Source organism: Meles meles, chromosome 2 (assembly GCF_922984935.1).
Source record: "Meles meles chromosome 2, mMelMel3.1 paternal haplotype, whole genome shotgun sequence".
NCBI classification, from domain to species: domain Eukaryota; kingdom Metazoa; phylum Chordata; class Mammalia; order Carnivora; family Mustelidae; genus Meles; species Meles meles.
The window spans coordinates 180,364,700-180,382,368 of record NC_060067.1 but is presented as its reverse complement, the minus strand read 5'-3'; the positions used below and the strand labels follow the sequence as shown (position 1 = coordinate 180,382,368).

Below are 17,669 nucleotides of genomic sequence, written 5' to 3'. Positions count from 1 at the left end.
AAGAAAACCTTTTATTTTTTTTATGTTACAAAGGACATCATTAAAGTAACATATTTTAAAATCATAACAGCAAACAAAAAGTACCATTTTGGAGGGAATGTTTTGCCATGCCCTGTGCTGTTCTAGACAAGGGCTGTCTGTAAGGTGTCTTGTAGGACCTCAGGTACTAAGTACACATGAACAAGTACCTCCTGGAACCACTTTCTTCCCTCAAAAGCATTTTTTTTTTTGAGCTCTTCTTATAAAAGAGCAAAAGGGGCTCTAAGAGAGGACGAGTTTTGGTAAGTGGGTAGCTGATTCTATCAATGAAGACAGGCAACTTAACAAGACTAAGAATCGCATAATAGACATCTAATCTGTTACTAAACATCTCTTTCATAGTGATAGGTTATAGCCTTAAGCCAAGATAAAACTCACAGGTAAAAAGGCCTTTTCAAAATTTCAAAGCAAGGTGAAAATGAAAGAGCATGTAGAAAATTATTTCTTCCGGGTCCAGATTACTTCCTGTGACAATGAGTGTTTATTGGTTTAACAGTAATCCTAGAGATTCACTTTTTGATCACAAGTATATTGAAACTGACATATCTATAGTAAAGAATAGAAGTTGGTCAGTTTTGGTCTTTGGTTCTGCTAACTTGCTGTGAACACAACACAAACACGGCACCCCCATATTTATCATATTGAACTGGGATGAAGAAATTTATATAATCTCTTCCAAGGTTGACTCCGATCGAAATAGAAACAAACAGAAGCTGAGAATTATAATCTGTACATTAGGAGGCTCATTTATCACATGGGGGAAATTTTGTTATTCTGTCATAATCTTGGGCAAACCACCAAATTATGTTCTAATATATCTCTTTGGAGAAAAAAAATGAAATTATAGGTCCGTAAATTCTCCTCCTTTTTAAACGACGGCACCCAGATTATCTATGTCTCATGCGATTACTTCTTGAGAAAAGCATCTGAGACCACTATATTTTAATTATAGTAATGAAACATGATCATTTTTCATCATAGCCTTTGCAAAGATTTACAAGCTGCGTGAGTGCATATGATAGTTTCTGAATACCTCTAAGGAACCAGTGCAGTGATTTTCCACATATTAATTTCAGCTATATTCCGCAGCCCTCCCACGTCCTACACAAAACACGCAATCACATAAGTGCTGTTCATTTGTTCCATTTTGGTATTGTGCCAACAACCGTAATTTTTTTCACCCTCCAGTTTTTCATTAAATTTTAAGCCCAATCCAGAAAAAAATACTTGCTATATTTTTAATCTTGAAGTGAAATGTTGGTTATTCATCTAATAAATATTAAAGCAGCAAACCATGAATGAACACTTTGTAGCTCTCAAGCTAACTGTCTGTGGATTATGCTTGTCTTCCACTTCTCAGCAAATTGGCATCATAATTTTATCAGGTTGGGTTGGTGGGGTTTTTTGTGTTTTTTGTTTTTTGGGGTTTTTTGGTAATTATAATCTCTCAGAAAAGTGTTAAAAACCTTATCACTGGATCTTATTGGAAAGAAAATCTTAGACACCTATGATTTTGATAACTGTTTTACCCTTTTTGGACCATGTCTTTATTGAAGCATCAAAGAACGCCAGTACGTTGAGGGAAGAATTAGAATATATTTAACATCCAGAGTATTTCAGGCTTTTTTTGTTGAATGAAAGTGGTTTTTTTTTTAATCCTTGTATTAAAAACATCTTTAACAAAAAAAAAAAATCACTACTCAGGATTGAAACAAAGGCACATAATTTACCATGTCTTTTGATGGTATACTGTTCATTAGACCACATGAGTAGAGACAGAAAACATTAAAAAAATGCTACATTGGCTCATCATGGTCCTGTTACAAAGCCAGTTCATAGTTTCCATATGGTCCATCTGCAAAAGCAAAACATTTTGCTGAAGCATGAGCCACATCGTTCAAAATCAACTTTATCCCATGACTCAGAAACACCACAAGCATGGAAGTTTCCAAGTCTCTCCGGTCACCTAATCCACTGTTGTCTTCTTGGGAGTTGAAGTAGAAGACTGTCTCTCCACTTAGAACAAGGTGTTCCAAATGGATTAACCATGTAACAGTTAAACACTTCTCTGAGGAGAGGTTTGCTGATTATTTGGGACATCCCCCTGGGGATTGTATGGGAATTTCAGCAGTGGTTCTCATCTTTTATATTGCTCTTCTCTCCATAGTAATTTAAATTTATCCTGGGGAAAAAATAGTTACTATTCCAGATCACATAAAGATAGGAGAAGAATCATTCCATCTTTCACCATTTGATGCCCTGTGTGATCGCATGGTTCAAAGAAACAAGACAATTTGGGGGCGCCTGGGTGGCTCAGTGGGTTAAGCCGCTGCCTTCGGCTCGGGTCATGATCTTGGGGTCCTGGGGTCGAGTCCCACATCGGGCTCTCTGCTCAGCAGCGAGCCTGCTTCCCTCTCTCTCTCTCTGCCTGCCTCTCTCTCTGCTTGTGATCTCTCTCTGTCAAGTAAATAAATAAAATCTTAAAAAAAAAAAGAAAAGAAAGAAACAAGACAATTTGAAATGATGTCCAGATTTTCCTTTTTGCTTTTCCCCTTGTTCTTGTATATCAATTCTTCTGAATAGTTTCAGTAGAGAACTATTTTGGAAGATGTTGATGTGATTTTTTTTTAATCTAAAAATGATTTTATACCAGACCATATTTATAAACCCATTATGTTGTCCCATGGACAGATGTGGCTTTGCCATGAGGGGACTAGAGTCTTTTTTTTTTTAAGATTTTATTTATTTATTTGACAGAGGGAGAGATCACAAGCAGGCAGAGAGGCAGGCAGAGCAAGGAAGAAGCAGGCTCCCTGCTGAGGCTTTAACCCACTGAGCCACCCAGGTGCCCCAGGGGACTAGAGTCTTAACCACCAATTTTGGTGAACAGTCTTGAGCCCTTTCACTTCAGCTCTCCGGGTGATGTCTTTATGCACAGTATAGAGTGAATATGTTCTCCAAATTTCTTCCCAGGGAGTCCATGAAATTAAATGAATTCATTTCTGTTCAAGTATTTCTAACTCTGGGGAAGCAAGACTTTTTTTTCCTTATGATAAAAAGTAAATGGTAGTATGACATTTTCTCTGTAGACGTTAGGTAAATACATACACCTGTCTTAACAGACTATGCTAGCATGTTTAAAAAAAAACAAACTTTTTTTTTTAATATTTTATTTATTTGACAGAGAGAAATCACAACTAGGCAGAGAGGCAGGCAGAGAGAGAGGAGGAAGCAGGTTCCCTGCAGAGCAGAGAGCCCAATGTGGGGCTCGATCCAAGGACCCTGGGATCATGACCTGAGCTGAAGGCAGAGGCCTTAACCCACTGAGCCACCCAGGCGCCCCAAGAACTATTTCTTCATTTTACTTATCATTAACAGTTTTACTTGGTTTGGGAGGGCTGCCAGGTAGCTTTATAACTTTGCATTTGACAGATCATTCCATATCTCTGACCATTATCTTCCTTATAAGCAAAAATTAAAAACAGAAACAAACACAAAACTTAGGAAGATGGGAGTTGCCTTTAAACGTGAGCTTACGATTTTATATCATTTTTATGAAGCTGTGTAATGCATATAAGGGCCTATAAAAATATGCATAACTGGAGGAGATAAAGTCACAACAAATTTGTTATAATAAACTCAATGAAACCGTAAACATTTGTTTATAGAACAACTACTTCTATGCCAGGCATTTTTTAAAACACAGAGAAAATGGAAGGCATGGTCTCTGGTCCCTGGGAAGTTAGTGTGTTTAGAAAAATGAAGTAGCTAAAATAGTAAACCAATTAGAAAGATTATATCCCAAGGGGTGCAAGGCTGATTATTATGGTAATGAAAATTAAAAGAAGGAGAAGAAAAGGCGGGAATGACTTGAAGGAGATTCTGTAAACATAGCTATCACTTATGGAGTCTTTTCCATATACCAACATGCACTGAGGCTACAGCAAGCTTTTCTGCGAGACACAGTGACTTGCGTAGCTAGACCAGCATCTGTATTCTGGGATGCAGAGCAGACACAAAAACAAAACAAAACAGAAGAAACCAACTTAGACACAAGGACTAATGTATGAGCTCCAAAGCCAGGCAGATGACCTTGGACACTGTGGAAGCTAGTAGGGAGTATTAGTAACTTCTGGAGCAGGAGACTGTCACAGTAAACATAGAGCAGAGGTTTAGGGAAGACAGACTTCCATACAGGCCAGAGAAATTGAGGAACTAGATAAGGTGGGGAGAGAAAATCGGAGACACTAGCTAAGGTTAAAGTTTTATAAAATCCTGGCATAAAAACGACGATGATGATGTTTATAACACTTTTTAGTAGCTGGATTAGCATAATTAAGCAAGGGGATGATGGCTCAAATTCATGGTTGTGTCCTATGGTCTCATTACCACAGCTGTAGAGGGAGAAATTTGGAATATATATATATTACTTTTATATATGTATATTTTATATGTGTGTGTGTGTGTATATATATATATATATATATATATACATATAAAATAGTAACTATTTTTTCCCAGGACAAATTTAAATTACCATGGAGAGAATATATATATATATATAGGGTCAGAACCTCAAGTCCGTAAAAACGGACTGCGGTTACTCTTACTCCCGCCCTGGAAGAGTTCATTCTTCCCAGTGGGTGTAACACTTGCCTGTAGCACTTCTCTGTTCTTCAAAGCTGTAACGTTTAACAGATGGAGAAGCATTCGTGAGGCAGAGTGGGTGCAACTCTGGTGGCTTAGATGTGCTCCCGAGATGACCACATCTTCTGTTCCTTCTGTGTCTCTCCTGCATTGAGACTCCTGCCTTGTGCTTACTAGGTCCTTATTAACTCATTGTGATTTTCACTAAGGCATCTTGAAGGAAATTCTCTTGTCCTTATAGAAAACAATTTCGGTGAAGTTTGCCTAAAATCAGGTGCACTGACGAGGTGATCTTAAGAGTTCGCTTGTTTCTCCTAAAATCAGCTAGGCAGCCACGCATTTATGAATCTCCTTCTACGAGGCAAGCTCTTTGCTCGCGCTTAGTATCAGTACTGAATAAAAGCCGTGCTGGGCTCTGCCCTCATAGAGTGTGCAGGCTATGGAGAGTAGCAAACATATTTCAAGTAATTAATTTAGTTACAGATGGTGGTGTGCCGAGTGCTGCGATGGATATTTAGGAAGCTAAGGGAATGTCTCATGGAGGACCCCGACTAGTCAGAGGTGGTGTCTCTTGGCGGGGGGTAGAATATGTAGCCCTCGCCTTGAGAAGCCAATAGCTGATTTAAAACACAACACAACTTTGAAATGTTCGTATTGGATTATTTCAGTAAAAAGCGAACATTTTAGCTGTTTCACCATAAAACGAGGCTGGCGGAATAGATAAAACTGTCAAGTTCTGAGTCTCTGGGCTGTTGGACGTGACAGGGGGAGGAGGACATCCTCCAGGGAGGAAGGCAAGACCACAAAGCAGCACTCAGTATGTCCTCGAGTCCCAGTGACATGGAGATGTATGGGATGCAGAGTGATCCCACATCCGATGAAATTGTTTGAACCCAGACTCACCGAGATACATCATGTCGAGTAAACAATGGCTAGAGCTTGAGTCTACAGATGAGCATTTCAGAACAAGCTGTACAAACAGAGCTCTGGGAAGGGCACCAAGGTTCAGACAGGACGGGCTCATTCATAAACACTGCCATCCTCATTACTGGGATTGTGTGTCTTAGACATTAAGAAACAACACCAGAGAGCCAGGACAACTCGGATTTTTTTGTTTTCCTCAATCTACCCATGAATCCAGTGTGGCCAGTCTATATACACCACGATCTCCTGGCTTGAGAACGAGTCCCCAGGTCATAATAAAAACAGGAAAAGTGGTGATGCGTGCCCGCTGAACAGTAACGGGATGGTGTACAGGGTTGGATCTGAAGGAAATGTTACTGAAACATTTTATATTTAATATTTTCTTTAATGACGTTGAAGAAGGCCTTCCCTTGAGGAAATAAATATCTTTTGCAGATGATGCTGTAAAGAACACTGAAACACGAATTAGAAAAGCATTGCACTTAAAGGTAGATAATAGAATGAGGTTCATTGTGGGGAAAACGCAGACTAACAGTAACAATGCATTTGGGAAACAGTGATCTACAACGCAGATAGTCAAGCGGTGAGTGGGCGAGGTCTAGCCAGAATGCCGTGCCCGGGAAGGGGGTGAGAAAATTCAGCACTTACAATGTGATACTGTCGAAAAACAGTCCCTCACTATGTGAGCCAGTGTAGACACTGCCAACTCCAAGCTTACACAGAATGAGAGCAAAAGGCTCTCCCCATCTAACACTTAAACTCGTTGAGATTCCTTAAGATGAATCTGTTGGCATTTCCATCAATTGGTATTTGTAAACATTAAACACCAAAGAAATTATCTCAGAGGTTATACAATATGAAGGAAATACCACAACTAGTATCGAAGTAGAGCGAAAAGACAACAGGCACTTTTCTTTTTGAGGCAAGGTATTTTTTTTAAACTCTCGGGATATCTCATTGTGGGGTGATGACTAGGAGGGAGGAGGTGAGAGAGAGAGACCTCGTTTCCCTTTTCCTGCCCGATTTGGGAGGGCCTGATGAAAATTCATGAAACCAAGAAATAAAGTGTGTCTAAGGATGGTTTAAAAATGGACCATAAATTTATAAAACAGTTTATAAAATTAGCCAGTGGTAAATAACTAGAAGTTTCTTGGGGGTCTGTAAGTATCTGAATATGTCCAGTTGCTCCACCAATAAATGGGAAATTGTATTCAATCAGAATATCAAAACTTTACCAAGCACTAAATTGATTCTCAAAATAGCTGCGTGTATGATTGATTACACCATAAGCGTATCAGGACAGTCACCAAGTATTAAGGTTATTGTTAAAAAGTTTTTGTTTTACCAATACTATGTTCAAAGCTTGCTTACTAGATGGCACTACATTATTGAAGCCTAGGTAAACTGGCATTTCAGTAATAAGATTTCATTTTGAAGGAATAACTTATTATTAAAGAGTTATAGGGTCTTTTCCAAATTCCAAACACAATGTTAAAGACTTCTACTTAGGGGAGTGAGTCTGTGAGGGAGGCGTTGGGAGCTGCTATTTTAAAAAAATTATTTAGGAGTCAATAGAGGAGAGTCATCAGTCATGAACTAAAAGAACAAAAGCCAGATATTCAATATTGACCTGTATTTGGCAAATCAGTGGACTATATGAAAGTCTCTTTGATACAGTTCTCTTTTTTTAGGATTTTATTTATTTATTTGACAGACAGAGATCACAAGTAGGCAGAGAGAGAGAGGGAAGAAGGCTCCCCGCTGAGCAGAGAGCCCGATGTGGGACTCGGTCCCAGGACCTTGGGATCATGACCTGAGCTGAAGGCAGAGGCTTAACCCACTGAGCCACCCAGGCGCCCCTGATACAGTTCTTTATTGGACATTGCATTCTGATACTATCTTAGACTTGGTTTAACAAACATTTCACGAGAGCTTTTGACAAGGTAGGCACTGTTAAAATTAGAGATACAGAATGATCAAGATATGGTGACTGTCCTCGCCACAGAGAATCCCAACCCAAACAGACAAGGACAGTGAAAGAGATTGGGACAGGGTGCAGCACAGAGCCGAGAGGGAATCAAGAGGGAATCGTCATTCAGGGCGTGGAAGCGGGAGATGGGGAAATGGAGGTCAGGAAAGGGTCAGTTGGAAGAGGTAGTACTTAAGTTCAGACAAAACTGAATTTTCATCTCCTTAAGCTCAAGTGTGGAATAAAAATTGTCATTTTAAGAGCAAATACTAAAACAAAAAAAAATAAAAATAATATTCATCTTCTACTCTGATCAATGAAACAAATGGTTTCAGGCAGATATATTTATTTGTACATATTTGAGGCTACGATAGAGGCTTGATTATTATTCAGACATTTTCTTCTAAGAAATAAAATTCTTAGAATTTGCCCGGACTCATGCCAAAGCATATTGTTCACAATCAGATTAAATGTACCATACTCTTATGTCCTTATGTCCAAAGAGAGTGATCAATCGGATGCTTAATGTAGAATGCTAATTTAGAAATATGTCAGAAGCCGGACAGTCTTTCAGAAGTCATTCCGTAGAAGTTAATCAGAGCTTATAGATCAGATGAGCTTCCATTTGCGTATGTTTCTCTACACCACGGATGCGGACTGCAGGTTGCTTACAGTCTCTGCTTCCTGCCATTTGATTTGGCAACAACCCCAGATGTCTCCAAGGAGCACCAGGTGTGGTGCATAAACAATGAATTTAGGAACAATGAAAATTTTTTTTTCATTTTACATAATGACTGTTGCTGGACATTGGAATTGCTTTAGGAATGGGTATTTGCAATTCATTTTCCCTTCACAATGGTCTTAAAAATCCATCCTATCAAAAATGTTTTTTTTAAAGTCCTTGAGTCCTCCCCTACCCGTAGCACATTCAGAAGAAAGGCTGTCAGAGTTTTCATACAGTGATTCCCTGTGTTAGAATGAGCATTGATTCCCAGAACCTTTGTGGTGAAAGGAGCTTTTGATAAGTCACTTAGTTAAGTCCCTTCATCTTATCACTAAGGAACATTGAGGCCCGATGAAGTCAAAGGGATTGCCCACGACCAAGCAGCAAGATAACTGTGATGACAGGATAGAAGGACTTGGTTTCCATCTCCCAAGGACAGGGTCCGTGATACCTTGAACTTGAACGTACATACAGATCTCCTAGGAATCTTATTAAAATGCGGATTCTTATTCAGTAGTTATGAACCGGGGGCCCAAGATTCTGCATTTCTATTAATAAGATCCCAGGAGATGCTGACAATATTGGTCCATGAACCACACTTTGAATAATAATAAGGCTTTACCCTAAAAAAAATTATTGGAGTGAAGGCAAACATTAGCATAAGGATAGCTTCGGTTCAGATACAAGTGGCATCAAAAAAGATTCCAAAAAAGATTGGCAAACCTTCAGCAAGTCTGGTGTTACTATACCAAATAGTCTATGTCATCTTAGGATGGAGATAAACCACCATGCCATAATGCCAGTTTCCTAGGAAACGTCATTTTAGAAGTCAGACTAATTAGAAAATTGTCTGGGTAAGTTTTTTTTTTTTTTAAATACTTTATTTATTTATTTGACAGAGAGGTCACAAGTAGGCAGAGAGGCAGAGAGAGAGGGAGAAACAGGCTCCCCACTGAGCAGAGAGCCTGATGCGGGGCTTGATCCCAGGACCCTGAGATCATGACCTGAGCCCAAGGCAGAGAGAGGCTTAAACCACTGAGCCACCCAGGCACCCCTGGGTAAGATTTTTGATCTGCTTCACCTAGTTGTCCTGTGCCTTCTCACCTCAAAACTGGCATCCAAGATGCATAAATGACAATTTTCTAATAAATGCATTCTTTAAGGTACTTAGGATTCTTCAGCTATACGTTAATTTCATGATCCTTAAATCAATGCACTTCTTACCTCAAGTGGTTCTCCCCCACATCCCCTGCCACACACACAGTGTTCACATGTCTTATACCATGTTCATTGTATGGAACAAGTGGATTATTGTGTGATCATCATGAGAATTCTAATTTTTATCATGAACGCAAACAGGTAAGATGAAATGGTCATTACGGAATATATCCTTAATTCTGGATTCTCCTTACTGTAGGGTAGGCCCATATGGATTTGTAGTCCTGGTTTAAAAACAAATACACAAACAAAACCCTGTGTATTTCAGAAGTCATTATGTGAAATGAGTTCTATGGGAAACAGGTTTCCATGTATTTTTCTCATCTATCTGTGAAGAAATTCTTACTGAAGCATGTGTAATGCCATCTGTATGAAAAATGGCCCGGCCTCACAGACTACGATCTTATTTCTGGATTTCTCTAGGTAGAGCTTCCTCTATTCACTGCTGCAAACATATTCTAACCAAAAATAACCAGTTTAATAATATAAAAGTGTTTTCAAGGGTTGAAAAGAGCTATTTCAATACAAGATGTTTGTCGTTGTTTATTGATACTACACTAATGATCATAACGACACTTTACGTTTGCACAAGAACTCATGGGACTAAGAATCAAGAAGTGCTTGTATTTTATCTTATAGGCCATTCTTCTTGAAATAGGAAAGTTAGATATACCAAATCACTTGGTAGTATTTTTTTGGCATTGAATGTACTTTTAAAAGGAATGAAAAATATCACCCTTATACTTGTAATAATGAATAGTTTTATTCACATTTCTTTGATGCCAAAAAAATAGTGTTTATTCTTCTTTACTCTGGAGAAGACAGGGTCATGCGTAAATCACGAGGTGTGTGAGGTCACAGCTACATTTTATTAGGTGCTTTGCATGGCGGTTATGGTATAGCTCAACTATTAATAGTAATCACAGCTGCCAGGCATCTATGAGTTTGCTTGCTAGAACCTTTTTGACGGCCCTATTTACTAGAGCATGTTATTGGGTGCAATGAATCCAGTACGAAATGCTTTAGTTACTGGTATAACAGCAACAAAAAGAACAATTAGAAAGGACTTCCAAAGTTAGGCACATCCCCACATCACCACCTTACGAATAATGTGGGTAAAGGAATGTTGAGTAAAATGAAAATTTTTACATGTTACATGTCTTTACATGGAAAGAGTTTCACCTTAGATACAAAGTGACCTCTATTCCGTACGACTGGAGAAGAGTAGCGGTCTAAATTTTAAAAATGGATTTGCCTTTGATTTGGGATCCATGGGTGAAGGGAAATGTCTGCTAATCAATTATCTGCCTCTTTCTGTTATGAGGTATTAAAAATGAGACCTAATTTGTAGTACCTTTAATAAAACAGGGAATATAGTTGTTCTTGTCCATAATCACGAGAGTATGCAAGTGCTTGACTTCTATTGTAGTGCGATGATTGAACGAACATAAAAGTAGGCATGACTATACAGAACTGAGTGTATAGAGACAGAAAAGCTCAGGATCATTTAAATAATAAAAGATCACAGATGGAACCGTGGAAGTCCTTACCAAAACCAGCATTTTGGCAAGGTGTAGGAGTCAGTGCCCAGGGGCAAATAAGGAAATGTGAAAAGGGAAGGTGACTTAGTGGCCCAGGCCTTGCCAGCCCTGCTCAACTTTTCAACCTCCCTCGAGTTAAATTTCAGTCAGCCATCCTTAGGAAGACAGAAGCAAACCACAACCAAAATATGTGGCCCACGGTTGTCATGAAACATGGTTTTTAAAAATGTGTTCTTTTCCTTTCCTTTATGTTGTTCAGTCACCAGGTCATTGTAGGAATCTCCATATTCCCTAGGAGGAAAATTGCCAGTCTGAAAATTCAGTGTCTATAGCGTTCTATTGCTTATCACATTTTTGCCCTCTAGGTGCCAACCTGGATTCACTGGAGCAAGATGTACTGAGAATGTGCCCATGAAAGTCCAAAACCAAGAAAGTATGTTAAAATAATCTGAAATTTGCTCTCTCCCCCAAACTACAGCAACAATTACTACCACTTGGTGGTTTTACAGTTCAGTGGTAACTGATTCCTTTTGTCCTAACAATGGTTTAAGCACTCAGGGCGTACACTCCTTCAGCACGAGCTTGTTTCACTCTCTCCCAGCGTGGGCTCCAAAGACCATCGAGGTAAATGACAACCAACATGGCCGGCGAGGCTGGCAACCAGGACAGGCAGGCCAACCAAAAAAAAAAAAAAAAGTTTCCTTCCAACACCTTTGACCAAAGCCCTCAGATGGAAAACGGACTCGAAGAAAACCTCCGAGTTCATTGTAGGTGAGTCCCTTTGAAAGAAAACTGACCCTTAAGATGCCGCCATCTTTCCGCCCTACAGATCCGAGGACCGCATTTTGTCCCAGTCTTGAGTCCTTTGGAGGAAATGCCAGAGTCTGGAAACCATGGTTAGGACAAAGACTCAGTTCCTGAGGGTGAACTCACCAAGTTCAGTCAAATGACACTGAAGGAGCTTCTTTCTAGCGTGTATTCACCTCTTCTCTTTTTCTCTGTTTTTTCTACCATTGTTTTTTGTTTCTTCTCTCAGGTGCCCAAATGAGTTTACTGGTGATCGCTGCCAAAACTACGTAATGGCCAGCTTCTACAGTACGTCCACTCCCTTTCTGTCTCTGCCTGAGTAGGAGCATGCTCAGTCGGTGCCGCTTTCTTGTTGCTGCATCTCCCCTCAGATCTCACCTAGAACTAGATGCGTTTTACCAGGTCTAACCTTGACTTGCCTCTGCCTGTCGCATGAGAACATTAACACAAGCGATTGTATTACTTCCTCTGTTGTGACTAGTTGGCTCTGAGATACTAATAGGTGTGTGAGGCTCCGGATGCTTCTGCAATTGAAACTGAATAATGTGATCCAAGACGATAGTCATTATCCCACAGTGCAATCACAATAAAGGCATTTAAAAGTCTCACTTTTATTGGTAAAATAAAATCATTCCGCTAAACAGTCCATCTTCTTTATAAAAAACGGCAACGTCCTGAAAAGGATGCTGCTAAGTTGTAATCAGTATGCACTTGAAATGATGGTAAGTTAATTTTGGCTAAGAATGTGTTATTTATAACAAATAAACATACTAAAAAGAGTTCAGATGTTTCTCTTCATTAATAGTTTGCATTTAGGTATTAAAAAAGGCACTGAGTAGGAAAATTGCAAACAAACATGGCACAGCCAGTGAGATAGCCTGGCTTCTCCTTATGTTGCTTAGGAAACAAGTGATTCGGCACTAGTTTAAACAATCATTTATATTAGCATTCCTTTGTGCTAGTGTCAATGATAATTTTAGGAACAAATAAGTTTTTTAAAAATATTGCTGATTTTGAAAAACAATACTTTACCTCTAGATAAATATTTTTAAGTGCAGAACTAGGAAATTTTGATGGGTCTCAATAGCTTCATGAGATTTTGAACATCATTCCTAACCGACCCAATTCACATGTATGTAATTTGCGTGGATAACTAAATTATGTAATTTGTCCTGCTGTTGTGAACTGGGCTATTGCTTTTCTTTCTGGAGCTTTCAAAAGATTATATTTAAGGCAGAGTCCATGTAGTTATCCTTTGAGATCAGAGATCAACAATTCTTTTATCCCGTGAAAGATCAGATAGTAAAGACTTCAGGTTTTGCAGGTGATAACATCACCCGCACAAACCACTAATTCTGCCAGCTCAGCACAAAGCCCCTGGAGACAGCGTGAACTGATGCGCATAGCTGCCCACTATTAAAACTTTATTTACGCAACTAATGAATCATTGAACATGACACCAAAAACTAACAATGTACTACTATACAGTGGCTAACTTGAACTTAATAAAATAAAACTTTATTTACAAAAGGAGGTGGTGGGCTGGATTTATCAACCCCTGATTTGGATTGTCAGTTGCTGAACCTGAAAAATATTTCACATGGCTTTTAGGTGTAAAGTCATGTAACACAAGAAACAGTGATATGAGCAAGTCATCTGGGGACCGTAAAAGAATCAGATTTCCCTTTACTTGCATGCATACCAAGAATAAGATTTTGCTCCTCCTGTTAACACTCATGGAAGAATAAATTTCATGGAAAAATTAATTTCCTATGCATATGGGGAGATCACATCCATAATATTCAATCGTTTATTTAGAGGGGTGGTGCTTTCTGTGTATTTACATAGGCAGCATATCGAAGACTATGTCCTAGGCCACTTTCTGTTGGGAAAAATTTGTAAATTGGCATTTGCTAAATTTTCAAACACAGTCTTCCCTTTATCCACAAGTCTTTAAATAATACACATTTAGTGGACAGGATTTTTCTCCCCATAGCTATAGATTAATCTTCTTAAGGGTAGGTAAGATGCAAAGTAAAAACCGAAGTAATAGAATTTTTCTCATTATAGTAAAGCAATTCCTTTTAGAAATCAGTTTGTACTCAAATACCACAGATTTAGCAAATCACGTGCCTGTGTAAATAACAACAGCATCGTATTTTAGAATTTTGTGAAAATTCCGAACGTTTGTATTCCACTTAAATTTTTGGTGTTATGTAGAGTTCTCTTGTGCCCTGGAGGCTGTGTTAGGCCCCTATCTAGAGAAAAGCATTTTTTAAAAAATGAAGCTGTTTCCCCAAATAATGATGCAGTTTAGGTCTGACAGTAGTTACCAGAGAAAATGTTTTCAACTTCTATTTTAGACCATTTTTCCTAAGATATTTCCAAATAGCCACTATCCAATCAGAGTGTGATTCCTTAAATAAATTCTTCAGTAAGCTTTCCATCGCACTGCTGGAAGATATCCAGGAAGGCAGCATTCCTATTTACCCAGAGGTAACAAAGATTGATAGGAAGCACATTTCTGAACAGAAGCTGTAAATGGCCAGGCATCGATGCCACCTCAGAGCTAGAAATTCAAGAAACACCTTTCAGAAATTGCTTTCCGAAATTGTCTTGCCCAGAGTTAATTTCCTAACCCCAATGCCTTAAGTTCTCAATGCAATACAATGCAAATCCCTATAGAGAAGGCAGGAAAATAAATTGTGCTGCTCTAAGAACTTTATGTTCAAGTAGCAATGTCGTGTGCACGGTGAATAAAAAATGTCACCACAGTGGTAACGATTAAAAACTTAATTGTGTTCAGAATGTCCGAAACACATATATAAATTTTAAAAAGAAAAGCTACTCCCCAGGTGTGGAGAGAAACATTTTTTTCAACTTTACCAAACTACATTTTCCAATCAAAGTATGACATTCTAAAAAAGGTACAATTTTTAAAATGCTTATTAACGCATCTTACATTATTAGGATTTGATGCAGTTTTTCTGGCCAGAGTATCCTGTGGGCATTTATCGATTTGTAAAAACGGATTTAAAGTATGAAAGGAAAGAACAAATATATATTTTATAGGGCTTTCTTGAAGGCAGCCATTTGCCTCGAAATAAAACATATTTGGAATACTTTCTAGGAAGATGTTGTCAAGGTTAGTCAGCTTCAGATTTGACCTATCTTGACACAGAATTCCTACTTTAAAGGACTGTGTTCATCACTGTGGGGTATGTTGGGGGGATACCGACAGTTCATAATGGATTTATAGACTTATTGGACAGAAAAAAAAAGCATTCACAGCTTCAGTAGAGGTAGTATGGGGCGAGTATGTCATGTATAAACTAAAATATAATAGGAAGTAGCTATCGAATAGCCCAAATTACAGAATATTCTTCAAGACTACAATTTTAGAACTTTCAAGCGTATTCTTGGAATGAGTAAACCCAACAGATATCCTTAAATGTAATTTTGAATCAGAGATTCCTAGTGCATAAATGACTTGTGTTGATTGCTAGATGCTCTGAAAACCACTGAAGCTATTCATTTATTTACCCAACATGTGTATCTTGCTGACAGTAGAATAAAGGCACAATCCATGACAAACTGTAACAAAGCCCAGCTGAGTGTTAGTGAGACTATTGCGTGTGTGTCGGTGAGTGTGCTCATGGGCACGTGGAAACTTGGGAGCGAAGAGAAAGTCTCCTATTATATTTCAAAAGGCTCAATGGCAATATGGATTTGTATATGTGGGGGAAAAAAGTATCTACATTTGTAAAGGTAAGTCAAAAACTCAAAGTCAGACAGTAAATTGGTCCCATTTAGCACTGGCCTTGACAGACCTTCTTAAGAAGTCTGAGGGCTGCAGCAAGTCAGGACTCTACCTATGTCTTTGATATTATTTGCATAAGGAAGCCCAAGATACTAAAGAGTAAAATCCTGAATGTCATCACATTTTAACAGAAACCACAAAATGCACTTACAGATAAATTTTGGTTTTAAAAAAGGAGTCTTATTGTTCTTTTCTCTGATGCGATTGAGAATTTAAATTAGCCTACAGGTTAATCAGTTCTCTTCAAACAATTATAAATTCCTAAAGCAAAGGATTAGTGAGTCAATATTTATTAGTTTCTGCAGACTCTTAGATTTAAATTAATTTTTTAGATTGCTTACTGCACAGCAGGAAATCACATGTAGAAAAGGAAACAATTGTTTACAGTAACCTTTGTGTTTTTGAATTATTAATTTAATTTGAAAAATATAGTGGCTAGACAGAAGTTCTAAATAGGAAGCGTATGATACATAACGAGCCTAAGACAACATTAGAGTAAATAGAACAGATAGAAAGTAATAACCTTTTCAAAAATTAAAATTATTTGTGTATGCTGCTTTTCTTGACTCACAATGAAAGGCATGTAACCACCAATAGTAAAAATAAATTAGAGCAGTATTTGCTCCACATTGAGAATGACTGATGCATGTTTCCTCTGCTTGTTTCCTTGTTAGGGCTTATGGCCAGAAGAGATTCCAATTTTAAGTACCAATTTCCCTTTGAATTATTTGAAATTGGAGCTGCCTGATATGAATGACTTCCCATGAAATGAAATTATAGTTAGGCTCACAGACTTACCTATAAAACTGTAAATGCAGTAATATGTATGCATGGGCATGCTACTAATTTTATTGAAGACTTAACCAAGCTTTCGACGCAACTAATATAGATCATTAGCAGTGTTCATGTAGGCATGGAATAATGATTCTCTGGAAAAAGTTTCTGTAGATCTCTCTTGATTTTAACCCTTAAATTATTACTGACCGGTAGGAGGAAAAGGCATAAGATGGAAGGGATTCTAGGGAGAAAAACTGAGTCACATCTTCAAGGAAATGTGTAAGGAAATTTACTATCACTTCCTTGGAAAATGAATTCTTGTACTCGATGTTCCGAAGTTTCTATAAAGGGAGCAGACGGTGGGGGAGGCTGCCATTTTGTCAAACTGAGTGTTGCACAGAAACAAGTGAAGTTCATTTGGATTTGAATAAATTGTGATTTTACTGTGAACTTTGTGCAACCGATTTAATCCTAAATCCTCTGGCTTTTAATTTATGAAAAGTTTAGGTTATTTGCCTGAGTACCCTTGACCCAGGGCAGACTGAACTATTCTACATTATTGTTACCTGATGTACTCTTTGATTTCTTTTTTAATCTGGAAGCTTCATTTCCTTAAGAGGTAGAAAGTTTTTAAAGTCTAAATTCTTGGGTATACCCCAGAAGCTTTCAGAATTTTCCTGGCCATTAATTAGTTAAAAATAAACCTCCATGCAATTAAGTGGCCCAAGGTAGATCTCCAGATAGGTCTGTTTTCTGAGCTCTTAACCCTTTCGCTGTTGGCCACCATATTTCATGGCTCCTTTATTCCACAGTGTCTCCCTGTGACACATGTGTGAGGATCCTAAGCATTTTGTCAGTGAGAAGTTAATTGGTCCAAAGTCACTGCACAGATCAATGGCAGAGGCAGGACCTAGAACCGGGACAAGCCAGCACACTTGGATTTTCTGCTCTGTACTTGAAGTGATTTGTCCATGCCCAAACTGATGTTTCTGTACAAGAATCACCCCCCTCAACTGCATGTTTCCAAACTCAAGAGGTGCCGTGTCCTATTTTTTGGACCACCGTGGCCTCTCTCCAGTCAGGGATGGAGACCCTGAATCTCCGTTTTCATTCCGCCCTTCCTTTCCACATGCCTCTCCACCACATGCAGGCAAGTAAGGAATCCTAACGGGTCCCACCTGATGAAACTTATTCACAATTTTT

At 38.5% G+C, this 17,669-nt stretch overlaps 1 protein-coding gene across 9 annotated transcripts in view; it reads left to right on the top strand.

The window, feature by feature from the left end:
- The window catches only part of NRG1 (neuregulin 1), a 1,111,365-nt gene that overhangs the window by 1,070,200 nt on the left and 23,496 nt on the right, over positions 1-17,669 (top strand). For 6 of the 9 annotated variants that reach the window (XM_045992965.1, XM_045993010.1, XM_045992973.1 and 3 more), the window contains one exon: positions 12,099-12,157. In XM_045992965.1, coding sequence (XP_045848921.1) covers positions 12,099-12,157 — 59 coding nt within the window. Of the gene's footprint in view, positions 1-11,427; positions 11,496-12,098; positions 12,649-17,669 lie in introns of those variants that run through there. The other 3 variants (XM_045992989.1, XM_045993029.1, XM_045993039.1) reach the window with 2 other exon arrangements.